The sequence below is a fragment of the Urocitellus parryii genome, chromosome 2 (assembly GCF_045843805.1).
Source record: "Urocitellus parryii isolate mUroPar1 chromosome 2, mUroPar1.hap1, whole genome shotgun sequence".
Lineage (NCBI taxonomy): Eukaryota > Metazoa > Chordata > Mammalia > Rodentia > Sciuridae > Urocitellus > Urocitellus parryii.
In genome coordinates this window covers 2,691,187-2,718,649 of record NC_135532.1, presented here as the reverse complement: position 1 = coordinate 2,718,649, position 27,463 = coordinate 2,691,187, and the positions used below count along the sequence as shown (strand labels likewise).

At 51.2% G+C, this 27,463-nt stretch overlaps 1 protein-coding gene across 1 annotated transcript in view; it reads left to right on the top strand.

Moving 5' to 3' along the window:
* Col4a2 (collagen type IV alpha 2 chain) overlaps positions 1 to 27,463 on the top strand; it is a 147,240-nt gene that overhangs the window by 34,507 nt on the left and 85,270 nt on the right. The window contains exon 4 of the mRNA XM_026399516.2: positions 6,095 to 6,175. Coding sequence (XP_026255301.1) covers positions 6,095 to 6,175 — 81 coding nt within the window. The remainder of the gene's footprint in view (positions 1 to 6,094; positions 6,176 to 27,463) is intronic.

The window sequence follows — 27,463 nt, the reverse complement described above, 5'->3', positions numbered from 1 at the left end:
ATGGATTTGTGCCCTAAAGGTACACAGACAATTCATACAGGTAGTTAGATAACTAGTCTTAAGGAGTCTGAATCATTTATGTATTTTTATTTCCTGGCATTCAAGTTATCATTCAGACGTATTTCTGAACGTCCTAAATATAAACCAAGTCTGTGCTTGGGAGGAGTGGCATTGGGCAGTTTTCTCGACACTTAGAAACAGGGCCATTCTTTAGGACGGCACATCTTTGCCCCAGGTGGGGAAGGAGGGCCTTTCCTGTCCGCCTGATGGTTCATGAGCCCTGGTGAAGGCAACATGATAGGTCCTCTTGCTGCCATGGGATTGTTAAATGGAGGCAGAGCCAGCAACCTGTGGGACCGGATGTTCTCTTAATCTTGCAGCTGCTACTGTTGATCTCTGCTCTGAGTCTACTGAATCCCGTTTATAAATGGCAGAGCAGAACCTCTGCTGGCAGACAGAGCGTCATTGGCTCCAGGCACAGGATTCTCTCCTTGGGCACGATAGGAACCTGGTTCCGGAAGCTGGAGCCTACATTCCCTGAAAAGACCCAGTGACTTTTGTTCTCCAGAGGAAAAGACTCACCAGGGAGTCTAGACCTTGCACCTAGAGTGATGTGGATGTGTCTGAGACAGATGCTGTGGAACTGCATGGATTCTCAGTCATTCTAGATGGGATGATGCCAAGATTCCCCAAGACTCCGAGGAAAAGAATCCCCATAAAAAAGCCAACCAAGATCCACCTTTATGTTTATCTATAAAGCACCAATGTTTTAAAAATCAGTAAATAAACAGAAGGAAAACCAGTAGGGAAGGGGAACGGGAGGCGGGAGGGGAATAAAAAGAGGAGGCACTGGGTACTAAAATGGAGCCAATTAAATTCCACGTCGATACAATTAGGCCAAAATGAACCTCACAAACACGTTAACTATGATGCACTAATGAAGGTGTTTGTTTAAGCCAACCAAGAAATCCTTGCTAAAGCTTTCCACTTTTACCTGGAAACAATGCTGGTTGCCTCCCAGTTGGGTGGAGTATGATCTGAGTTCTCCAGAACATGCCTCTTGGACTGTACCTTGCCATCTGGCTCCTGAGCCATCCAGGTCATTCCCAAGTCCTGTGATCTCATCAGCACAGTTGTGCTGGCCACCACTCCAGGACAGGGTAAGATTCAGCAGGAAACAAAAATCCCTAAAAGGATAGATTTTAAAGAAGGAAAAGAGAACTAAAAAAGTCTGGCACTTTGACTGGAAACCCAGCATCTGCATCCTGGGTACTAGAGCCCCGAAGTCCACAGAGTGCCAAAGGAGACCTGAGGGAAGCATTTTCCTAAAACAGAGGTGGCTGGGTCTACCAATCAGGCCCATGAGACACCCCACCTTCTACTGCACAAAGATGTTTCGTGGCCTGCAGTTCCCTCCCGGGCTCCTCCAAAGCCCCTTTCCACATTGTCAGCCCCGCCATCCCGTGCAGAGCTTTGCTCCAGATGACTTGGCTGATATTTAGGACATCCAGATACTTCTGAATGATAACTTAACGCCAAGGAAAACCTGGGCTGCCTGACTGCCCGGAAACCAGGTTAGAAGGCAGGTTCTGACCCAGGAGATCTGGGGCGAGCTGGCTGCATTGTCACTGGCTGCAGGAGGCCTGCTGCTGCTGGTCATACTCCCTCTGGGGTCCTGCTCGGTCCCTCCCCTTCCTTCCATCTCCTGGTGAAGCTGCTTTGAGCTTCTTGCCCACACTTTGTTGTCAAAACCGCCCCGGTGGCTGCCACAGCCCTGGAGCTGGGAGAGAAGTCAGTGGTGAGGACGTCAACCCCCTGGGAGTGTGGAGTCTCTCCCAGTCCTGTTCATCCCTCTGCCTCTCTTGAAGGAGCTGGTGCTTCAGAGGGGCCAGGTCTTCCGTGTGGCAGGTGACAAGATGATTGACATGAGGGACTTGTGTGTGGTCCCCAGCAGGTGTTGGCTCTTCTGCTAAAAGAACGGTGACCCCTCCTATTTGAAATGGTCGTGCCTGTGAGAGGCAGCTGGGTGCCTCTGGTTTGAGCACTGACTGGCGCCTCTGAACTGGCCCTGTCCTGGACTATAGCGCACCCACGGGTTGAAATTGAACCCAGAACTGGAGGTTGGGGATGCAGCACTGTGGGGGCGTCCTGAGAGTCAGTTCACCCCAGTTCCAGGTGTTCTTGACCCCTGAAGTGGTGACAGGAGGTCTTGCTTGCCTGGGCCAGGAGGGTGGTGGGCAGCTCTGGGGTCTCCTCTTAGTTGTCATGCCCTCAGGCTAAATGGGCACATGAGCAGGACAGGAGTCCAGTCTAGCCAAGGGACAGGGCCTGAGTCAAGTGAGCCTCTGTGTCAGCAGGTGCCACTCATGATCTCCTGTTCCCGACTCACGGTCCCTACCCGCTCTTCCTCAGAGCATCAGCCAGAATTTCATTTAGGTAGGTTCAGGCATCTGTTTTTTCAATCAACCTTCTTGTCTGTGCATACTCCATGAGGGCAGGGACAGTGTCCCGACTGTCCCCACTTTACACCCAGAGCCCAGCACATTTGGCAAGAATGGACTGAGGGAGGGAGGGAGCCAGTGGGTGGTAAGGGAAAGGGGACGAATCAGCTCTCACCCTTGCAGTGGTTTGCAGTTGGGAGTGCCAGGTGCCCTCTCCTGGATCAGGGCAGGGACACAGGCTCCTCTGTGCCCAGAGCTCCTGGGTGGGACGGGGTTTGCTGTGTGGGTATGAAGGGGAAGACACGGGCATTCTCCAGGGTATGGGGAGGTCACCAGCTTCCAAAGATCTTCAGTATAATGGGTCACCTTGGGCCATGGGTCCTTTTTCTCCTGGATGAAGGACATCCAAATAAGCAGGGCTTGGCCAGCTCAGCTGAATGGATGTAGTTTGGCCACTGACAGGTGTACTTGGCGCACCTAGAGCAGGTCTGTGGGAGCCGTCCTGGGAGCTTCATCTCCTTTGAGCCTCCGTGGAATAGCAGTGGCCAGGTGCCCCCGCATGGGACTCTGGAGAGCCAGGGGTTGAACGCTGCACTCTGCAATGGCTGCCGCTGGGAACTCAGACTTGAAGTGAGGAATGGATGGAGGCTATAACTGACATTTCTTTTGTAACCTGTGATTCTGTAGAATGAGAAGTGAGAAGTGCTTGGAGAGACCTAGAAGAAAGGTGCGGGAGAGAGGCTTGCCTTCAGAGACTGAGTGGACACTCAGGCCAGAGCCAGCTTCACTCTGGAGACGGAGGAGGGGTGGGCGGAGCTGGCCAGCAGGAGGACCGTGGTTTGTCTTTAGGTCTCGTGGCATGGCAAAATCAAGGCAGAGCCTGGCATTGCTGGTGGGAGCTGTTGCTACCCTCCTGTTGGATGGGAAGGTGGGGACGCAATCCTGGGCTCGTGGGGTCCTTCCCTCCGCTCACCCAGCCACTGCCTCGGGAAGGCATTGAGTCTTGAGAGGCTCAGGTCAGAGACATGTGCAGTCTGAGAGGCCATCGGGAGCACTTGCCCTGCCCAGTGAGTCAATACTTCTGTTTGCCCTGGAACCTGGTATTCCACTGTGTGACCCTTGAGACTCGTGTAGATGCTGGAATTCACAAGAGTCCCTCTGAAGGACAGGTGAGCTGCCCATGGGAACACACACACACACTCGTACTCACGTACTCACGTGTGACTGGGAGGTCTGAGACTCAGGGTGGCATGGTCTGTGAGGGGCTGCCAGCCAACCATGTGTGCCTCCTCCCTGGTGAGACGGGCACCTACCCCCTGGCACGCATTGGCAAAGCACAGTTCCAGGAAGGGCCATTCCACTGTGAGCAGGTCATGGGGAGCTCATTGCTGTAACGGAATCCAGTGAATATCCTAAACTTAGAAAAGAGAGTCTGCTCCATCAATTTGAAACCACTAAAGTCTTTCCAACCTATGATTTATACACAAGGATCTGGCAAATGACTCTAAAGTCAAGATTTAAAATAGCACGTGAGACACCATAGGGGGAGTGAGCACAGCCCCCACCCCTTTCCCAGCAACTGGCAAAGGAACCGCTGGGTCAGCTGGGTTAGCTGCCAAGGCACCTATTCATATCAGGGTCACGTGTAATGAACTATGAATGCGCTGGCCCATCCAGGCCGGTCCCATTGGTGCTGAGGGTAAGCCATGAAACCTACAGCTTAATGCGAAGCTGTGATCCTAGAGTCACGTGTCCAGAACCATGGAAATCATGTAGGTAAACACCAAAACCATAGAAAATCGCCTTTGAGGGCATAAAAGGGTTTTATATGTGTTTACTTTTACACTGTGGAGCTCCAGCAGTCTCACTACCTCACATGGGACAAAAAGATAACCAAAGAGAGATTTAAAAGGAGGTACTGGTTTCTTTAAAGGATTTGGGACGCTCAGACTTTCTGGAATTCTTCAAAGCAGTGACTGATGCATCAGGCACTAGATTATTGTAAGAATTATTATAAGAACAGAAAATATGTGGGACTCTCAAACGAGGCGTCTCCGGCAGGGAACGGTGAGCTCAGGAGAGGATTTGACAGTCTGCACACAAAGAGCCTTGAGGGACTGCGGAGGCCCGAGGTCAACGCTGGCCGGCCAGATGGTTCTGAGTCAGACGTTTGCTTGTCCTGCATGTCCAGTGTTGGCCATGGGCAGAGTCTGCGCTGGGCAGGACCCGCAGTGGGGCAGTGGATGCCCACAGCAGTGGGAACAGGGAGGATTCTGGCTCAGATCTGTCGCAGAAACCTTAGAGGAGTCCCAGTGCCCATCCTGCCGGGTCACTGAGGCGTGGCTGAGGGCAAGGAAACACTGTGGCAATGTGAGTGCTGCTGGACGCTGGACAGTCCTGTTGGCCGGGGGCTTTGCTTGCACAACAAGTTTTGGCCCAGGGACTGACAGGGGCTGCTGGTGTCCAGAGCCCCTTACGTGGAACTGCCCTCTGCATGGGCCCTGTGGGCACATCAGGAGTTGCTGAAGGGTGGCCAAGCATGAAGAGCCGGCCTGAGATCCTCCCTGATGACAGGCGGCACCAGCTCACCTGGGGGAGGGGTCTGTGTGGCTCACCTGTGAGGAGAGGACTGTAGGGTCTCACCTGTTGGAGGGCAGCTGAGGCATCTCACCCAGCGGGAGGGCTCAGGGCTCCCCTGGGAGGGGAGTAGGGGCCAGGGCTGCAGCTTGGCCACTTGGAGAACAGGAGGAAAGAAGGTAAAGCCGCTCCTCCTGCCAGAGGCAGCCAGCAGTTAGAAGAGCCAAGGCCCTCCGTGGCCGATCTCCATGTTCTTCTCTTATCCATTATGTTGAAATGGAGGGTGAGGAACCCTTCTCCCCACTGGACAGGCCAGTCAGGAGCCCCTCTGTCTCCAGTGAACCCACTTCAGAGTTGCAGTCACGGCAGGAGCTTCCGTTCTGCCTCCCAAGGACTCAGGTCCTCCCTGCAGATCAGCCTGACTCCCAGAGCAGGAGGGACGCAGGTGGCTCTCCCTGCAGGTGGGCCACACGTGCGGCACAGGCGATGCCCGTGGTGCAGGGTTTCCATCCTGCCAGGTGCACCTTCTGCCTCTTCACAGGGCACCTCCCTTCTCTCGCTAGGCTCCGCGTGAGCTGGTGGGCCCAGAGCAGCCTGGCCTTGGGTCCCGCCCCTGTTCTTTCTCAGTTCACTCTGGCCTCTCCAGGATGCACCCCTGTACCTCCAAGCTGGGCTCCTGGGCTCCTCATTCCTCCCCAGCCCTTGACCTGTGGTGTAGTCACAGAGCAGTGTCCATCTGCATTTCTCCCGGACTCCCTGGGTTCGGGGAACATTCTCAAGGCATGCAAGGCCATTGACGACAGAGTGAGCAACCAGGCCGCAGGGACCTGGGGGGTGGGATGTGCCAGACAGACTCACTGATTCCACCAGGGGGCCTGGTGGGGAGGCCCGGCCTGCTGGCAGCAGGAGGATGGGAGTTCTACCTTCTCTCGGCTCCGCAGTGAACCCACCTAAACCTGTCCTAGATAAGTGCTTATTGAATATGTTGAATGAATTCTTGGTTTTAGAGCTGGTACTGTGACCCATATGGTAGATGACACAGTTTAGGTGACTTTCTTTGTGCTTGACTTTTGCAGGGTGTGAAGAAGTACGATGCGCCCTGCGGAGGCAGAGACTGCAGCGGCGGCTGCCAGTGCTACCCGGAGAAAGGAGGACGCGTAAGTCAGAGCGCCGCCCGCCGTCGACACCCAGACCCTCCCTGACACTTCTGTTGAAACGAAAGTGCCTTAACTCACCTGGATGAGTCAGTGGCTGGCCTTGCTGAGAAGTTTAATCCACAATGTTCTCTTTCAGCAGCACAAGTCGTAATGCCAAATTGGGCCCATTTAGACCACTTTTCCTTTTCTCTCGTTCACTGTTAAGAAGACGTAGGTCCTCCCTCAGCATGTGTGGGGGGTGGGTTCCAGGACACCACTGGGTGTCACAATCTGACTCTCAAGTCCCTTACGTAAAGTGGCATAGGATTTGCATGGAACCACACACATCCTCCTACACTTCAAATCATTCCAGATGACTTTTAAACCCAAAGGCAACATAAATAGATGTTATACTGTACAATTTAGGAAATAAAGTCAAGAAAAATCTGTACAGATGCAGTACAGATGCAGTATTATAAAAAAATTTTTTTTAATCCATGGTTGATTAATTCCATAGTTGTGAAACTTCTTCCAACATGGAGCACAGGCCCTGTGGGTATACACATGGGCATATGTATACACGTAACGCAATGATGTTCATACTTAGATTTTACATAAACACATACCTCGCAAAAATATTATGGAAGAGAAAACAGTTGCATTTGTACTGCAGTATAGGTATGCAAACTAGAGAGCATTGGCCTTTATACTATTGGTAGGTATTCTAAATTTAAAATTATTCATTCCCTGAATGCTCTTTGTATAGCTCATTTCACAGATAAGCAGGGAAAAAAAGCTACCCCAAATTATGACAAGAACACCTGGCAGAATTTGAACTCTTGACTTATGTTGGGTTTAATGTGTTCAGTGCTGAATTGAAGAGGTTGGTTTCTTGCTCTGTAGCCTCTGAAGCAGGTGTTTGAGTCTTTACTTGTTTCTAAAGATAGTCCTCCTGCTTAGATGTCCAGATCCACTGTGCATGTGCAGGTGTGGGAGTAGCACTTCACTTTATGCCACAGAGTGGGTGTCTCTGTCCCCAGGATTCCTGCTTGTCTGCATCCCTGGTGACTGCCAGGTGGTGGGAGGGGGTCAGGAATTCTTGCCTGCAGTGCCATTTTTGCCAGAAATCACTACAGTCCTGGGTGCCCAGTGAGTCTCCCTGGCAGAGTCCTGAAGGCAGTGTGTGAAGTGGCTGTGCCCACTCCTGCCTCTGGCTGTGGGATTCTGCCATGTCAGGTTCTGTCTCCACTCCTGAGTCCCCCCACAAGACATGACCCCTGGTATGCATGGCCAGGACCCCTGGCCATTACCCTGGGGCTGGGCCTGGGGTCAAAGCCATCTCATGGGCTGTGTTCATGGGGTGATGCCATTTGTAGACAGTGAGCTTCATCCCTGTTTAAAGAGTTGTAGATGAAGTCATTTGTCATTTAACAAGGAGACAGATGTATATCTGTCTGCCGTCTCATGAGTTTTGACTGCCCCATGTCCCCTGCCATTGGTTTTCCCAGCAGTGAGAGGGCCCTGAAGACAGCGCCTGGCTGCAGGCGCTCCCGTGCCCTCGGCTGGCCCTGCCTTATAAGGACACAGAGCAGATGAATCAGCAGTGTGCAAACATCTGCGACTGGCGTGTGGGGTGGAGTCGACTCGAGAGGGCCGCGGTGTCCTCTGTGTACTCAGCCAGACAGGACTCGGCCCAAGGGCTGAAGCCGAGGGCTCTGTTCTTTCTCACTTCCTGTGATTGTCTAGTGCAGAACTAGGACTGAATTTTCCATGTTGCCTTTACAAGAACTTGGTTCTTCATAAAGACACTGATTGTGATATGTCAACAACGCTGCCACCAGCGTGCCCGTGTACTCTGTCGCTCTGCCCCAGATCTTCTCAAAGAGGTTTTTGGAAGGAGATCCCTAAGGTCCCTAGGTCTCAGCAAGTTCACGGCACAGACACAGGAACCTTGTTACGGCCCAGTGTCCCCAGCCTAGGAAGCAGCTGTGTCTAGTGAGGTCTAAAGCTGACCCTCTGGTTCATTGGATAGCACTAGTGGTCCCAGTCTCAGGTGGGCTTGGAATCCCTCTCACTATTCAGCAGGTTGTCAACACTGATCAGATTAAGTAAAAATGTGGCTGCTACCTGAGCAGTTTGTGCAGGAGGGAAGACACCATCCCCACTGTGCCGCTTCCCCATGGCTCACCCTCCCTGTCCAAGCACTCAGGTGGCCTGACACTGCACGAGACACACCTGCGACGGGGCTGGACAGACGTTGCTGGGATGTTGGACTGGTCAGCACCCCAGGCAGTCCGTTAGTTCTGGGGTGCCAGTGCACACTGGTCAGTAAGATGACAGAAACAGCTGACAGTAGAAGGAGAGAGAAAACCCAGCAGAGGGAGAGAAGCAACAGACCTCGCCTGTCCCGGAAGGTGCTTGTCAGGACGATGGCCGCTGCTTCTTCAAAGCAGTTATTAAGATGCACATCAATTTCAATACTGTTGACTTGGTGGATTTGATTACCGACTATGAATTGATAAGTGGTTTAAACATTTATTGGCTAGCAGATTTATCCAGATGTGTTTTTGCGGAAAGCGGGGCCACATCTGCCCTACTTTGGGGTTGATAGTATTTTTTAAGTAATGTAATACATAAAAATAGCAGTTGGACAGAGTCTGCTGTCCTGAGAGCTGCGTGCATAGTTTGTTCTTTCCCACAGCTTTCCCTGGGGTCCCTTGCCATATATTCTCCCCCTGGTGCTACTGTAGCCATGATGACACGCCTCCCAGCAGGCCCTCCACCCCCATCCTTGGCTAACTCCACCTTATATGGACATGGTACCCCGCCAGTGTGCTCCTCACCATGGTGACTGCCAACAGCAGAAACTGCATGTTACTGGATAACTTTTGGACTCTGAGCAGAAATCGCAAGCATACTGTGGATTCCAGTTCCAAATGAATTCTCATGTTACCGAATGAATGAGCTTTGTGTAAAATGTATGGAGCCTGACCTTGCACCCATAGTTGGTAAGCTGCAAATTCTCCTGGCAGGAGGAGAGTTGCTTCTTGTGGGCAGAACCACCAAGCCCCCAGATAGTTCCAGTCAGCCACAGAGCTGGTCAGAGCTGGGAGACACAGTGTGATTCCCACTCGGGTCAGGAGGCGGAGGGCCTGCATGGTCTCACACCCAGATTGTGGCAGGGGTCTGAACAAAACCCACATGTTGGAATTTTACTCAGGAGTCTTGTGTCGGTGGGCCTCGGCCTGTGTCTTGCAGGTGGGTGGAGATGGGTGGATGGGAGGGTGAGAAATGCGTTCTTTGGCTCTGGCTGTAGGCTCAGGGCTAGCGAGCCCAAGACGAAAGAAGACCGCCAGCCTCGGGGTTAGGAAGGAGGGGGGCATGGGCAGAGGTGAACCCCCAGCAACTGGCAAGCCTCCTCTCCAAGGTGGGCTGCAGTCACTGTGCAGTGTGCTCTCCTGGGTTCCGATCGTAAATCTTGCCTGCCCTGTGGGTAAACAGGAGTTCACAATAAACGGAATTCCTCTTTGAAGTGCCTCAGAATAGACCTGGAAACCCTCGCGCCCATGGGGCTGCATAGACGGTGCAGCTCAGAGTGTGACATGGCTGGTTCCCATGGCCCTAGGGGCCCTGTCAGGTGGTTTGGAGAGGTGCTGCTGCGGCGCGCCTCTGTTCACACCAGTGGCCAGTGTCCAGGCAGATGCTTCTGAGTGGCAAGCAGCATTCTCAGCAGAAGTCATCGCCGACGTGTGTAACACACCAGCATGGCCGAGAAAGGACAAAGAATCGTTCAGCAGTAGCAGATACGCCCCCTGGCTTCCGGGCGACGACTCTGTCTACACGGGACTCACCCGCTTTCCAGACTGGGGGGTTATTTTTAGTGGGACTTTGGAGCCAAGGTGCCCTGGCTCCTCCTGAGCCCAGGAGCTGCAGCAGCCCAACTACTCCACCATTTCTGTGGGGAAGTAGGTTTGGACAAGAGCTGCCCAGGTGTGACCTGGTGTTCCCTTCCCATCTGTCCCTGTGAGAAGAGCCCAGCCTCCTTCCAGCAGTCAGCACCCAAACGCCAGCTCTGTGTGTGTTGTATCAACTGCTGCGCGCAAGGCCCAGGCCCAAGAGAAGGGGTGGCCCCAGAGAATGGTGGAAGCTGTCCCCAGCAGCACAGCCTGCGTGAGTGAACAGGGACAAGCCCAGTAGCCTCAGCAGAGAGGGGGCAGGGAGGCGAGGGTAGAGGGGGACAGCGGTGGGGGAGAGACTGCCCAGGCCTGGGAGGCCATCTGCCGGGCCAGATGACGAATCCTCTGGAGACGTCTTCCAAGAAGTCAGTTAGCTGATCCAGGGTCACAGAGCCCTTTGAGAGAAGACTAAGGCTCATTCAATTGGATCTAATTATAGGCCAAGAAAATGCTGTGGAAGACCTGAAATGTGGCCCCAAACATAGAATAGATTGCATTTAGCCTACAAGGCCACTAGAATCTACGAACAATATTTATTCATTCAACAGATATTTATTACATATCCATCATGTGTCAGCCACCACATGGGCAGTCCCACCCCTGGTCTGCTGCCATGATACTCCAGGGCCACATTCCCCTGGAGAATCGGCCTGGGCCATGTTTGGTCTGCACTGTCCAGCATGGCTATTTGAGTAACAGAAGTGTGGCTAATTAGTAGATGAGCTAAATGTTATATTTTATTTTATTTCAATTAATTAAAATCCAAGTGAAGGACACACGTTGTCATACCTGGTTCCACACTGCACGTCAGTGCTAGAGCTTTGGCCCGGAGGAGCCAGGAGAATAGGAGAGGAGATAACGCAGAGCCAGTGTGTAAGAATGTTTCCAGAGATAAGTCCCCAGTTGTCACAATGGACAATGGAAAGCCAAGGAACAATGGAAAGCCAGGCATCATGCAAGTAAGACCAGGATTTGTGACGGGTGGGCTCATAGCTTTACAGAATAATGTTATCTCTAAAGTAACCCAGCCCAAGGCACAGGACGTTGGAAATGCTGGACACACAGAACCTTCTAGTCACCCAACAAGGGGAAGGCCTTCAGCCTTCACCCTTCACCCTCTGCCTCCCCAGGGCCTCTTAGGGAGACTGTGCTTCTAGCTGTTCCAACATGAGCTCTGACCAGGACCCTCCTCACCTTCCAGGGGCTCCTGGTGTGGTGGCTTTGGCCAGCTTGGTGATCTAGCTTGGACTCTTGAGCATAGTGTGGCTCTTCCTCCCTTTCCATCAAGATTGCAGTGGGTATATTCTTAAGGTGGGACTTTTAGCAAACTATTGTGAAAATGAGTTAATTATGCCACTAGGGAAAAAGAAGAAATTGCAGTTTCTGTTCCCACATCCGCTCCCTGTTAGACCCCAATATGATGAATATTAAAGGTCAAAAGGACTATTGTGACACTGTTCAGGATTTGATTCCAAGAAAAGGCCATGTTGGAGATCACCCAAAATGAAAAGGACATTATTAAAATTCTAAATTAATAATTTTAATATCACTTCACCAAATAGACTCAAAGAACATCATTAGACAGAATCTGGTGTTTGAAGGTTCGTATTCAGGTGACTAGGGTGAAGCTCAGTGGTAGACCGTGTGCTTGGCACACATGAGACTCTGAGTTCCATCCTCCGCACCTCCAAAGGAAGTTAGTGTTTTAGAGAAAAAAAATCATTCCCAGTGCTTTTACGTTCAGTGCTGGGGATCGTACCCAGGGCCTCACACACCCCCAGCCACCACTCTGTGACTGAGCTGTATCCCCAGCCCCCATGATCTTTGAAATCACCATTTCCTTTGTCTGAAACATGATAAATTTTTACCCTGGAAACCATTGTTTCCTATCAGTAAAATGCATTGTTAAATAATAGGAATCATGAAAGTCTTTGGTTAAAAATTGATCACGGCAGTGATGGCCTAACACTTATCGACTTCAACAGATAGTGTTCCCAGCACAGCTACTGACTGTGACAGCTAAGCAGGTATTTGCTGAACCCTGGAGTTAGCAGAGAACAAGCTGATGTAGGTTCAGGTCTTCTCAGCAATGAGAAGGAAGTGCTGCCCAGCCGTGTTGTGCCTGAGCGCAGAGGAGGAAGTGGAGATGCTTTGGGACTTTGTGTTTCCACTTCTCCTCCTCCTGATGGACTCTATATGCATGAACCCCAAAGATGCTCCGGCAGCCTGTGCCACATTCTTCCATTGTCTCTCCTGATTCCAGGGATTGCTAACGAGAGCTGGCTTTCAGCTCCTTCGTCCATCATCTGCTATCCTGGAGAGGCCATTGTCTTTCTGAGAGAGCCACACACCCCTTCAAGTCCTCTGGATTCACATCCAGATAAACCAACCATAGAGTGGGGATTGTCAGAGCTCAGAGCAGGGAACAAAGTGCAGATAAAAGTCAGCCCTTTTGTTCTTAGCCAGACCCCTGGCTGGCCAGCTGTTTTCTGAAAAACCCACTGGAGAGCAGGGACATTCGCATGGGTTGCAGAGGCACAGAAGTGACCCTGGAGGCTGGTACAGGCGGGCAAAGGCCCTTTCATGGGCTCAGGGAAGTGGCTCGGGGAACTAGGTGTCCACATGGGTCATCCCACCAACAGCAGCCACAGAAGACCATCCGGCTCCACCCAGAGCTGGCGGTTCTGGGGAAGGGTCCTTCCTCCCAGAGCTTCATGGGAAACATGGGCGTCACTCCATGCCCAGGCAAGGAGAGCGGCGACCGCTCTGTGTCTTGATAGGAAGCCCCACAGGTTCCCGGGGAGCAGGACCCACAGTTCCACATTCTCAAAGCCCAGCGAAAGCTCCGGCTGCAGACACCCTTCCTGTCCACCTCCTGGTGGGCTTTTGGGCAGGGGAGGCGCGGAAGCTCTTCTCCTCCCTCGGGAGAGGTGGGCTGTCCTCAAGGACGTATTTTGCCTTATTCACTTCCCAGTTCCTACTTAATGAACAGTTTCGGGGTTTCTAAAGAAGACCAGAGCCAAGTCTTTCCCAACAACACACGTTTCCCAAATGCCACCAAGACAGCAGAGCACCTCTGTCTAGGTCTCCCCTGGGGCAACAGGGAGGGATCTAAAACTGCTGGCTCTTGGCTAGGGCACACACCTTCTGCCTCGAGGCTGTGGGCCCTGGAGGGCTGTGGATTGTTCCAGGAGGGTCTACCTGTCCATCCTTGTAGGCAGGCTTCTGTCCCACTGCTGCAGTAATGAGGAGAGAACCAATCAATGGCTTTGCAAAGTTGGGGAATGAGCCTTTGCGTTTCCTTTTAGACATGGTAAAATAACCAGAAGAAAGTGTGGCAGAAATGGCTAAACCCAGCAATCCTGTGCACATCTTCCTCCTGAGGGGCCTCTGAACTTGCCACCGGGGAGTGGGAAATGGGGTTCTCTCTTCCCTGCCTTATTTTTGCCATCTTTAAACCTTAGGAACTACCCCATCTTCCATGTTCAAAGGGCCAAGATATGGTACATCTTTGTGTCGCTATTATTGACATCAGAGTAAACATTAAAATAAATTTATTTATAATAGTTTTGAGCATTTCAAAAATTTTCTAAGAAGCCAGCCAACCAGAGGCCCAGAGCAGCCTGCCAGCCTTAGCCCTCTGGCACCTCCGCCGAACTAGCTCACTGTGGTGTAGACAACTGGATCATTCAAGTCTTCAGATGTCTGACTCATGGGAAGCACAAAGCAACCTTCAAAAGACCATATGGCCCTGCTGCTTAGAAAGATCAAAATACCCCTGTCCCTTTCTCTCTGTTCCCAGTCTAGAGGCTTAAATTCTAGAAGCACCAAAGTAGAAACAGACTTCCTAGTGACCCAGCACAAGCCCTGCACGGAGGAGAGTTTCCTCCCAGGCCACACTGAGGGCATTGAAGACCCCCATGGGAACAACAGCTTTGTATCCCAAACACTGTTAGGGTGGATAATTCCTGAAGGTTTGGAAACAGAAAGAAAGAAAACAAAATGGAATGGAAATAATTAAAGCGGGGTAAATATCGTCCTTGGCCTAACCAGTCCTCAGCCCCATCGTCAGATCAGTGATTTATTAAATTGTTGTCTTGGTAGGTTTCTCTTCAAACTTAGAGTCTGTTTTAAATAACAGAACAACAGTCAAGCGAATTCTGTGGTGAGGCTGGTCTCTGTGGTAAGAGTTGAAGTGCCCACGTGCATCTGTGTGGGAGCGGTGGCTCTTAGGAAGACCACATAAAGTGGTGGCTGTGGCGTTTTAAGTCTGTGAAGACGTTGGTGAACTGTGACAGAACCCGAGGTCAGTTTTGGGTGCTGTGCCCTGTTCGGCGTCTGTCCGTGAAGCCCGCAGCTCTAGGTTTGGTGGAAGGAACGCTGCATGGCCTTTGAGGACAAGGGAGCACATGGGGGAGCAGAGCTCACAGCCCCGTGAAGCCCGAGGAAGCCACTGTCCTTCGCTCCTGTTGTCTCTCACCTTAGCCCAGCCTGGAGAAGTGGCCGGGCAGCGGGACACGGGCAGCAGTGTGCACGGTCTCTAGCAGGCTGTACCGTGTGCCCCGAGCTGTAGCTCTGCAACCTAGGAGAAAGAGTTGGTGACTGTCCCGGAAAATTCATGCAAGCCGCACAGGACACCTGCCTTCCTGCTCCGCCTGGACTGGTACAGGCACCTTGTATGTTTCTGTGCACATCAGTCCGGAACATTGGCCAGGCTTCTCCCCGGCCTCATTTCCAGGAAGGGCAGAGAATCCCCTGAGACTGTGGGACACTTTCTGATCTTAGCTTCAGGAAAGAAACTGGGGGAATATAGATCAGCTTTATATCTGTCCAGAATGAAGTCCATATAGAACTGGGTAAAGGTTCCAAAGTATAACAACCCAACCCTTAAAAGTCGAACTTAAAAGCTTTTCCTCTTCAAAGTGGAACCTGGGGAGGACTGTTTCCTGACATTGAGTCCCACCCTAAAGGGCAATTCTGTGGGGCTCCTTTCCCAGCTTCCCTCGAGAGACCCCAGAGAATGGGCTGGTGAGCTGTTGGCAGAGCTCTCTTCTAGCCGCAGGACACCTCGGTTCCACCCCCATCCTGCAGGAAAATGAGCAGAAAAGGAGCACCTTTCACCCCCATGACAGGTGGCCCCTCAGGCCAGAGTGACCGTCAGTGACCACGGAGGGGGCACCACACACATGCGCTGGTCGCTCCCACCGAAGCTCTTGGGAAGATGGCGGCACAAAGCCAGCCTGACTCAGGCCTGCCTCCTCCTGAGGAATGCCATCCTCCTGGTCCCACACACAGACCCCGGCAGCTTGGGCACCTCGGGATACCCCAGTGCAGCCACCTGCTCGGCCTGCCCTGACCCAGAGAGATCCTCAGCCAGTGAGCTTTCCCTCCCATCTCCTCTGCCAGCCCCTCCTTAGCCTTCCGCACCTGAGTATTAATCAGCGACAGCTTGGAGAGCACCTGAGTCCTGACAGTTACTTCACGGGGATCCCCTTTCCCGGGGGTCTCGCCTCCCTTCTCAGACCTAGGCTTCTGCCTGCTGCCTGGCCAGCGCAGAGTAAGGAGGAACTGTGTCCCCAGGTTCGGAAGTGACCCTGCTGAGACTGTCCTCGGTCCCCATCACCCTGTGTGCCACGTACAGCGTCTCAGTGGCTCACAGCAGTGCGTCTCTACCAGATTGTTCATTTGCTTTCAGGAAGTGTGTGTGTGTGTGTGTGTGTGTGTGTGTGTGTGTGTGTGTGTTTCTTTTTGACTGCTAGTCTTTTTTTGTGCAACTAATTTTTGACCCTTCATCCAGGATTTCACTTTGATGACTGTTGAGTTGTTGGAAGATGTAGCTGCAGTCTCTGGAATGGAAATGGGGAAGTGAGAGTGTCCTCCCCACCCCCTTGGGTTTTTCCCCCCCTCTCTCTTGTCTAAGTCTGATCTAATTCAAACACAGACATTCCATGAAGATGGCTCCGGACCAAGAAGGAGATTTCTAAATGTTAATTGCCACTGGTATTTTTAGGATTTTATTTTGAGGCTAGCATTAATGAAAAGGAATATCTAGCCATCTGCATACCCTCAAGTAGAATAATCAGACTAAGGAAGCAAACAAAAAGAACTTTGTGGGTGAAAACGAACTCCCTAATTCCAGAAGATTAAAAAGACTTCTTTAGAAGAAAATAAAATTTAGCAAAAAGGATGCCCTTCAAAATGTCAGCTATCTGGGAGGAAAGATGAGTAATGGAAATGCCAAGTTGTGACAAGGATGAGTAAGATCAGCCCTTTAAGACTGACATTTACAGAGGCCGAGGACAGGTCACCACCGTCCTGGTCCTTCCCCAGCAGCCCCTGAAGAGGTGAGGGGCAGCTCTAGATCCAGGTCATTATTCCCAGAATTAAGATGCAGTGATGCACTGGGCACGCCCAGGACTTCGGCATGTCCATTGTGTGTGTGTGTGTGTGTGTGTGTGTGTGTGTGTGTACAGGTATATTTACACTTGTGTCTTTAAATTTTGTAAGTATTTATATACTTTGTGTATGTGTGTTCCCAAGAGGATCACGATTTACTATCACAGAAAACCCGTTGGTTAACTAGTGTTTAATGTGAGGTTTCAGTTATTTTTAGAATTTAATCTCGTCTGAGAACTTAAAAAGAAGCCCAGTTTGTACTTCTTTCATGTCCCGAAGCATTATTTGAACATACTATTGCCTTTAAAAATTTTATCCCATCTGTGACCAATGCTCCTGGTACTTTAAGCAAAACATTTTGAAGAACACCAGGCTCTCTGCGTCCTTCTTTGGTGGCTCCCTGTCCTTTGGCCGCAGTCAGGGAGGAGTCTGGGAGAAAGCTCTAGACCCTGGGCTCAGCTGGGTCTCTCGCCCTGTGGTCTGACGCGGACCCTCCGGAGCCCTCTCCTTCGTCCTTCATCCCGCTATCCCCACCCCTCGCCCCACAGCAGAGTGTTGGCTGTGAGCCACAGGAACTCCTGACACAGATGTGGTGCTGCTCAGGATGGGAAAGGAGGCCCCAGATGGCCAGGGTCACGTTCCCAGCCCCTCCCCGCCTTCTCCAGGGAAGCCGTGTCCCACTCTGGGGGTTTCCGAGTGTTCTAGCTGGCTTTCACAGAAGCTGACACTGTGGAGCAAGCATGATGGAGTGGGTGCTCAGTGAGTGACAGCAAGCCACTGACCCTGCTGGCCCACCCTGGCCCATGGCCTCTCGCGGAGGTGGGTCCTTGGAAAGAGGAGCCAGAGTCCTCTCACAGGGTGGGATCGGGCACAGAGAAAAGCTTCCCCCAGACCCTTCAACAGACTTTTTTGTTTAAAGCAATAATAACTTTCTGTCTCTGAGGACCATGTGGATCGGCCCCTTTCCTGTTTCAGTCTCACGGTTCTCTGGTGGACAGGCAGGAATGGGGAGATGGGAAGGGTCATTCTGTATGGTTTCACTTCTCGTTCATCCCGTGGCACTTTTTGATCAAACTGCTCAACGTTAGGCTTAGAGATGTTTCAGTGTTTGTATCTTGTTGCATCTCTTTCTAGAAGATAAGCCTTTTTCTTCTCTGTAAAGATCTTTTCTCCGTTTGCCTAAGAAGATAACCTGAACTTTCCATTTAAACGGACTGTTGATGTTCTGATAGTTTTCTACGATGCTTCATTTGAATCTCACTTTGTCACCATTACAATAAGCGTGTGGTATTTTTAAAAGTCTATATGAAATAATCATTAGTATCTTGTTCCATTAAAAAAAGAGCAGGTGCTTCCTCAGCCCTTGGCAGGCCTGTTGTTTGTCTTCTGCTGTGTGCCGGGGCCTCCTGCTGCACAATGACTGTCACGGGAGGGCATTGTTTGGGCTCACCTGATTTTTCTTTCCAAAATTCAATATAGATCCAGAGGTATGGTAGCCACTATAGAACTCTCTGCCCTGTTTCTGAAGAGCCATGTGGTTTAGTTACTAAAGGTTTATTTTTGTGCACATAATAATTCCTAGCAATGGGATGTCCGTGGCCTGTTTTCACAGTTTTAAAAGGAGCATAATGATTTAATCGTAAGCTTTTCCTATGAAGCTATTACTCATTTGTAGTGCCAGTTCCCTTTCAATAGCCCACCTGGGCTTCAGAGTCCTGCACTGCCCTAACTTCCCAGGTTTCGGGGCCTCCCTCCACGCGCCTCGCAGCCGGTGCTGACTGTGTGGCGAGAGCTCCCCACGGCGGGAAGGTAGCCTCGTCTACCTGGGCAGAGCCCGAGCTTGATGGGACCTGCATTTGCTAGCACATCGTGAATGTGCTTTCTCCCTTCTTCAGAGACCCGCCTTTCAGGGCTTAGGGGGTGCAGTGCTGGCTCCCCCTGCCACAGTCAGCCGAAGGTAAATGGGAAGCAGCCGCCACTGGAAACGTGGGCACACGGTACCCCCAGACTTGCGGCCCAGGCTGCCTTCCTCTGCCCTCGGTGTGGCTTTGGGACTCCACAGAGGCTGCTTCGGGTTGTGCCCCGTGGCCCTGGGGTAGGGCCTCTGCTCTTGAGTACTCGGCTGCAAACATCCAGCTCCGCCAAGCTCCGTATGAGGATCTCTCAGGTCTTAGTGCCTCATCCTCCCCTGACTCCTTCCTGTCCTTTTTCCTTGTCCCCTTTTGCATTTCGCTGGTGACCGCAGAACCAGCTTTGCCTCACCCTCGTGGATTCTCAGACTTCAGGGAGCCACAGCACTGCACGGCTGCAGCCAGCTGTTGCCTGCCTCTTGGGCCCAGGGAAACCCTGCCAACTCTCCAGCTCAAGGTCTCTAGCCAAGCTGAAGCTTTATTAATAAGTCCTTGCAACTGCTAGAGAGAGCACTGGGCGTGAATTATGGGAAGAAGGAGAAAAGGATGTCCCTCAGGTCGCTGTCCGCTGTGGGCCTGGGCTGGGGCTGCTGATGTCCTTTGCACTCATTAACTCTTAATCCTACAACAGCTCTGTGAGGCGGCCCCATCCTACACAAGGGATTAAGTCACAAACAATGAGGTTAACTGTCCCCAAATCCCATTGTTGGATAGTTGAGGACCCAAAATCTGAACCAAGACCCAGAGTTACCTTTCTCCTCCTGAAGGGCATCTGTCAGAATGTGGGTACGACAGTGCACATATGGAACTCAAATTGATCCCAATTTTTTTCACTTGCTCAACCTATAATTCTGTATGGATGTTTTTTTTTTTTCTCTTTGCCATGCTGGGATGGATCCCAGGGCCTCATGCGTGCCAGGCCAGTGCTCTGCCACCGAGCCACGCCCCAGCCTTGCATGGATTATTTCTTTTCCTAAACAAAGTCACTAAGCCAGAGAAGAAGCAAATATATAAGGCCACAGCTTTGTAAATTAAATATCCATCTCTTTCCCCATCTGTTTGCACTCATCTTTCCTCTTTTGGAAGCTGTTCTACACCAGGAATTGGCAGCTCCGTCTGGCTCTTTGCTCCTTCCCCTTTGCACACAGGGAGCCTCCTACTTGCAACCCAGGAGGCTTCTCCAAATATGGCAAATGTGTCTTCAGTTCCCTGACTCCAGGGTTCCTCTCCTCCTTCTCTTCCACTGTCCCTGCCAGCTCTGCACCCACCCGCCCCCAGCTCCTAGCCCCATCCTGACTGTCCACCCAGCTTCCTGGGATGGGCCGTTTTCTGCCCTCAGACACCTGAGCACCCTGGGAGGTTTCCCGTCTGCTCTTCTGGGCAGAGGGGGGGCATGGGCGGGGGGGCGTGTCTGCCAACCGCTCTCCCTAGGGTGGCTCAGTGTGAAAAGTCATTGTGAGACCCCTGATTCTAAGTCCATCTCTCCCTAGGGCCCTTTCTCTTTGGTGGCTACTCAGTGTCCTGAGGGCAGAGGGAGGGTATTCCTCAGGGGGAGAAATTCCTGGGAGGTGTGCTGTGGAACTGGCCCTCAGGCCCGACACCATGCTGGGGTTCTAGGGTGAGGGGCATCCAGGTGGGGCCTGACTTTGGAGTGGATTCCTCCTCCTCCACTCTGGTCCCCAGCCCTGGGGGAGCCGCAAGGGCCCTCCACCTGCAGCGTCTTCCTCTGTAAACAGAACTGGTACCCGCTGCAGGGGCTCAGTGAGGTGGAGCCTTGGCACTCAGCTGGAGCTCCTTCTCACTGACCCTCAGCAAGTGGCAGACCTCTTGGTCTTCTTCCCAGGCTCTGCCATGGTGGACTTCCTCATGGTCACAAGCCCCAAGTCAGGCTGTTTGGGCTGTTGGGGGGAACAACCCCATAACTAAACCTACCTTTGAAATGCATAAATGAGAGGTTTTAGACCTTAGTTCTTTCTGAAATTTTGACAGAGAAAAACAACATAATTGTGTTGTATCTTTGTATGGGAATGGTTTGTACATGTTTTTATTAAATATCTAGGATTTGGGCTCTACAGAAACATCTCTCTATCCTGAGAATGACCTGGGTAGATGAGAATGTCAGCTGGTATCCTGATTTTAGCAATTTATACATCACTGTGCTGAGCAAGCACTGATAGCATCACATTGTTTATTTTGGTTAAAGAAAAAAAATTTGCTAAGGAGAAACACATTTTACCTCCACTGACCTAGGATGTTCTAGTGAGAGGGCCAAGAGTTCTCCCGCCTGCTAGTGCCCCAGATGTGTCCCTAATGTCTTGACTGCCACTTGAAGGAGGTATGGCACACTGAGTAAATCCTTCCTGTCTCCACCCTCTCGCTCCTGTAAGCAGGTTGGAGGGTCCGGAGCCCCCTCATGCCTGGGCTGTTCCAGTTCCCTCTTGATGGCACAGGAGGCTCCTCCCCTGGAGTACCTGTTCATGTGCCAATCACAAGTCATTGTGCGACAGAATCCCAGATGGTTCAATTTAAGGTTTTTTCCGACTTTACTTTGGTGTAAGGCGATGTCACATTCAGTAGAAACCACACTTTGGATTTTTATTTTTTGCCTTTTCCTGGGCAGGGCAGTGTGGCGGGTTCCTCTCTGATGCTGCCGCATGGTGCCGGCTCTGGGTCAGCCCTGTGGTCCCAAGGGGAAGCAACAGGCACTACAGAGTATTGTATGGCAGAGATTTGGGGTACAAATGCCTAGTCCTTACACAAGACCATCAACACTTTAGTACAAACAGGCTCTGCTAGGTGATTTCGTCTGTGGGAAAAGCTTTCAGAATGACCCCCAGAGCCAGCTCCTTGGAGAATCACCGTCTCCTAACGCGGGCCGTGGAGAAGTTCTTTACAGGGAGCTGAACTGGCAAAAGCAGGGCCAGGGAAGCACGCTGAGCAAGGGCCAGGTCTCAACGCGCCCCGCGGCAGCCTCGCAGACAGTCTGCTCACCTTGCTGTGCACTTCAGTGGGCCTTTCTGTGGAACCTTTCTGGTAAGCACAAGAGCAGCAGCAGGTGCTGCCTGCCAGCGTCTCTCCCGTTAGCACCCAAAACCCGCTCAGAAAGAACGAGTGGGCAGACAGGGCTCGCCGACCTCCACAGAGGTGAGGCCTTAAAACCACGAGCGCAAGGACACAAAAGGCACAGGGCCTCGCCCTGGTGCCCTGGGAGCTGGCTGTGGAGTCAGGAACTTCAGAGGCTTCGTCGGACTCTGCCTTGTCTTTGTTTAGTGTTTTCTGCTGCCGGTGCTAGAAATGAGATCAAGCATCTTTAATTTCAGCTTTGTTTATACAGGTTAAATATCAGGGATTTGCTCATCACAGTGTTTGCAATTAAAACACAAGTGTAAGGAAATGCAGAGAAAGACAGGAAGTTTTGTCAAAAAAAATAGTTATGGAACAAATTGAGAGAATTATAGATCTAGTCAAATTTACAACAGTAAATTCCACTTCTCATTTTGGGGAACTGAGGCCTGTCGTGATCTAGGGACTCATCCACAGTCTCACGTAACAGAATGAGGCCCCGACTCAGTCATACCCCAAGAGATTCCCCAGGATAGAAAAAAATATGAAATCTCTACCAAACCAGGAAGCCTTTTAAAGCTGATAGAAAGAGCTGGGAAAACAATAGCTCAAGTGAATTGATCCCAAGAAACAGAAATAATCAGTAAGATCTGCTTTACGAGGGAATAACTGAAGGAAAGTGCATGTGTGGACATTGATATTAAAATCAAGCCAGGAGCACATGCCTACAATCCCCACAGCTCAGGAGCCTGAGGCAGGAGGATCAAAGGTTCAAAGCCAGCCTCAGAAACTTAACAAGACCCTTTCTCAAAATAAAATATCAAAAGGGCTGGGGACATGGCTCAGTAGTTAAGTGCCCCCAGTACCAAAAAAAAAAAAAAAAGAAAAAGAAAACACCCAGCGGGTGCTTCCTGAACACAGCCTCTTCTACAGAGAGTATTTGAATGTCATTTAGGAAGAAAAAACTCATCAAATGTCTAGGAAAAACACTTCCACTCTGACCTGCTGCCCTGAGGTGCCCTTCCCCTCCATGGTGTGACAGTGAGACCCCCTGTCCCAGATCGTATTGGAAAGCTGTGCCCATCTCAGCAGACAGCCCAGGAAGCAGGCCATGATACGGGGCTCTCCCCGCTCACCTCCAAGTCTGCGGGGAGGTGAGGGAGGACAGCCTTTGGCCCAGAGAGTGCTGATGCCAGCCGGAGTCATCAGAACAAGTGGGCCTCTGTCCCCCCGGGCTTCACTGCCCCAGCTCCAGGTCCCCGCAGGCAGCCAGGGTGGCTGTGGCACTGTGTATGATTGGGGGAGCCCACCCCACTCTCAGTGCAGCATGCAGCTATCGTAGTTCCGTTTTGCTACAAGTTGTTGTTCATTTCTTTGCCTAGTTGATAAGTTAAATGTCATCATAGTGCTAGGATGCAGGAAGCCACGTCAGGGTGGCTGTCCTTGGGATGGTGGACAGTCCTCGGGACGGTGGACAGACATGCACATTGTTCCGTGTGCCTTTGGATGCCACCTGCAGCCCTCCTGAGCCACGGCACCTCACCATCCCCAGGCCTCCCTGCCTTTTCCAAGTGTCTCCAAGAGACACTTTGTGCTGCAGTTAACCCTTAGCAGTGGGGTCCTCCCTTGTCACCCAGCCCATGGAGCTGCAGAGCCCTTGGCCCTTCACCTGCCTCACACCTTGTGTGGGAGCACATTCACACCAAATGTCCCCGGAAAGCACAGCCTTCCAGCCTCTGCCCAGCAGGGAGAACTCTGCCCTGTGAGGCTTGTCACCCACGAGAGTCCCTAAGAGGGGAAAGGAAGTCTTTGGGGATGCGTTTGTTTCTGGGGGGGAGTAGACAATCCATTTTTATTACTCGGGTCTTTTTCTTTCCAGATTGGAGGAATTTTCTCTTGCACGTGAGATATAAGGATCATTTCTTATTTTATAGGGGAGTTTTTTAAAGGAACTTTTCCTATGCTTTGCCTAAGCCATAGTCGTTATAGCCACTTGTCTGTATGGTTTTTACTGCTTTAAATTATATATTTAAATTTTAAGTATTAATGTTTTAAATATGTTCCCATTTGGTCATTGCTACCTCATTAGATTCCCACCTCACCTTAGAGTAAACAGTTACCTGTGCGCACACACACGTATTTGAAGAATGCAGAACTTTTTATCACCAGTGTTCAGACAAGAGGGAGGTGAGGAGGCGTGCTAGAGAGCCCGTGTTGAATGGGCTGGGCCTCAAACCCAGAATTCCTGGCTCCCCTCCCCCACCCCACCCCGACTCTTGAGTACACATCTGGATAAGGTGGATTTCTTCAGATTGATACCTTTAAACTTACAATACTACAAGCTCTGTGGAGAAGCAGACAATCAGTAACCAGTTCATTAAAAGCCACAGATAGCAGCTGAGCCTGTATGTCGCCTGCAGGTGACATGAGCGCTGGATTAGTGATTGTTCCAGCACAGCTGGGCACCAGCTACCTTGCGCTGCTGTGACAGACTCACAGCCCAAGTCCCAGATAACCATCTTCCCTCAATCCTCACGGGATCTGTGTTCAGAAATCCCCCTGTTAGTCCAAAGATCGACCTTGCCCCCAGTGGGGGACATCCACCTCAGCCCTGTCCAGGGTTCCTGAAACGAAGCGTGCACTCCCCGAGCATATAGCACACCATGGTCTTACTATTAATTGATTCTATACTTACCCAATACTGAGATTCTCTACCATCGCTTCTGGGTTTTAATTTTTGCCAGGAGCTAGATACTGTGCCTAGTTCTTAGATATTTCAGTGGGATAAATTTGCACTGGAATCAGTGTTTTCTATCACTGAATTTTTATGGTTGCTGTATATGATACCAGATTCATTTGCATCCTGCTATTGGACAACCACTCTCCTAGGATCACAAAATAGAAGTGGTTTAGCTAGTCAAAAGGCTTCCATTCACCAGATCATGCATATTTGCAACAGATCCATCCGTGACTGAGCCTTCTCTGTGTTCCCCACATCCTCAGACATGGCAGTCGCAGTGTCGTGGCATATCCCAGGACATTTCCTCACAGCAGCTGCAGAGTGCATTAGCATCCCGTTGAAGAACCAAATGGAATAAGTTCTTCCCACAGCACATTCTAGAAGATGTAAGAGGGAGAGAAGAGACTCAGGTCTTCATAGAACAATGAGCACCCTCCTCCCCCGCTTCCCCAGGAGAACCTGTGAATCAGCCCTGCAGATGAATAAGCAGTGAAGCAGGTGCTGCAGACTGTAGGACGTGATCATCTTTTTCCTTAGATACTTCACAAATAAAACAGTGCGAGTGCCCAGCAACTCCGTGCATGACTGTTCCCAAATGAGCTGTGCAAAGTAAATACAGGGACACATAAAATATACAATGTCACACAAAGTAAATGCCACTTCTAACAATCATGCTAAATGATTTTTTTAAATTGACCCAATTATAAAAGAAGGGGTTTTCATAGGAGAAATAGCAGCAACAAAAATTCCTCCCTGTTTCCAACCCTACACCACTCCGGCTGCCTGGCCTGAATGAATAATCCATCTCACCTGCAGTTTTTTTCAATGAGGTCAACAACGTTACATCACATTTTCCCTATTTGAAGTGACTCTTTGGATAACAGAAAACAACTCATACTCAGCTTAGGGTACTAGGTTTCCATTTGTCATAACCTGAGGAGAGAAGGTTCAGAGTGGAGGTTGGCTGTCTTGTTGTGTTGTTGATATTGTGTAAAACACACAGAGTTGCACTGATGATCTTATCTAATTTCAACCACAAGATTTTAGCTGAGGATCCACTCGACTGGCTCTTATAAATATCACTTTGGATGCTCCACAGAAACCTACCCTTCACTTGAACTTGTGGAAAGGAGTGGTGCTGCCCACTTTTGGGTCAGGACACTTCCCTTTCCCAGCATGGGAAGGTGGTCTCAAGTCAGGTCCAGAAAAACAGGGGAACCTCACTGTGAAGAGTGTGTGCTTAGCCGACACCCTGATCACGTGACTCGTGGGGGACAGAGGAAGAGGGAGAAGAAGTGTTGTTTCTGGACTGGAAGCTAATAGTTTGCAAATCTTACTCTGGCATTTATGATTCAGAAATGAATCCACTGTGGTTTTTGATAAATGCCAGCATGCCACAGTGCGGTTGTGGTTTTGAAGGCCACATTCACAGGCTTCCATGGAGTCAAAAATTGATATTTTCCCTTTTGGAGTTTTAGATTGTACAGTTATAGAAGCATGATAAACCAAGAAGTTATAGAGGAGTATATAGAAGACCAGGAAGGAATTCTAGAAATACCTGCCACCTTGATGGCTCATTCATTCTTTTTTTTTAAACTGGTGATTGAACCAGGGCTACTTTATCACTGAGCCACATCCCCAGCCCTTTCACTAAGTTGGTTAGGGCCTTGCTAATTTGCTGAGGCTGGCCTTGAACTTGCAATCCTCCTGCCTCGGCCCTCAAGTCTCTGGGGTCGTAAGCATGAGCCACTGTGCCCAACCTTCAGCTGTTCTTGGTTACCTAAGGGAACTTTGACACCTACTGAAGCCAGGGAAAGGCCAGGCAAACTCTGACGTCCCCTTCAGCCATTGAGTTCCATGATTCCACCTAGCACAGCACCCCTGTCCCAGGGAGTTCAGCCCCTCTTCAGCTCTCAGGACTGCTCAGGTGCCCTGCTCTCCAGCAGGTGGCTCCGTTCACACTCACCTGGGAAGTCACACCCCAGCTATGAAGGTCGCTCCCCGTTGCCTGAGCCGGCCAGCTCTCTGGTATTGGTGTGGCCCCCACCTGCTCCTCTCCACATCTCTTATTCTACATTCTGCCCAAGTCCTTCTTAGGATGCTCCTCTGCCTGCCTTCCCCTCTGTGCCTGCAGCCCTGGGGCAGGTGACAGTTCTGCCCCTGCTGTTCTGTGAGCTTGAGGAGGTAGTGATGCCTAGCCCACACCAGCAGCCAGTGTTGAGGAGCCCCAAACAAGCTGGGTCATCCACGGGCCACCAAACGAGACATGGGAAGCATTTGAGAAGAAAGGGCCCGGAGGCAGCAAGCAGTGTTCACAAGTGGCAGGAAGGAACGCAGATGATGAACCCCGAAACCAAGAGCAGAACTAAAGGTCTCAGCACCTGGGCCATCCCGTGGGGGAAGTGCCCACCCGCAGCGGTTGCTGAGTAAGCACGGCAGTGCTGGTAACTGGTGGTGGTCACAGTACGTGGAGCATTGAGAAAGTGTAAGTGACATTTGGTATTCCCAGGGTCCTCGTGGGAGGGTCTCCACACCAGCAGCAGCAGCAGAGGGCCCTGTCCAACTTGGGAGCAAAGCCCAGCAGCCCTTGGTGTGGGAATCTTGAAGGGGTTCTGATGCTTGGCCACATTTGGGAACAACCGCGGTATTCTCACTGTGAGAAGAGACATGAGTGTCCCCCGAGTCAGATGTGGCACGGTGAGCGTGGCATGGACACTGGGGGACCACCCCCGGGCCTGTGCTCCGTGGTCTCTGGCTGCAGGTATTGGCTCTTCTTTAGAGTCTTTCATCCTTCCTTTATCGGCAAAAACGGGAGTGAGAAAGGTCACTCCCAGGTTGGAGTGGGAATCAGAACCGCAGTCAATCAGGCGATCGGCGTGCCTCGGTAGTGTTGTTACCATTTATACGGAAGATATATCCTGAGGGCATTATCGTCCCCTTCATTCCACAAGCCTAAGCTGAACACCTGCAGAGTCCTGGGGAAAGGGTGAGTGAGGTTTTACCCCCAAGACAACCGGGTCTCAACATCGCAGAAGGATGTGCTAAAGCCACGGGGTGGCCTTCTGAGTGCAGGGCTTCTAGAAAAGTGTCCATTGAAAATGCCCAAGGTTGGGTGTTCAACAGGGACCCCTGCACCCTCAGTGGACAGGAGTGCTGGGAGTCAGCCTGTGATGGCCGGAGCCCCAGCTGCTCTGGGCCTTGAGAATGGCATCCGAGTCCAGTGACAGCAGGGCCCCACCTGGCA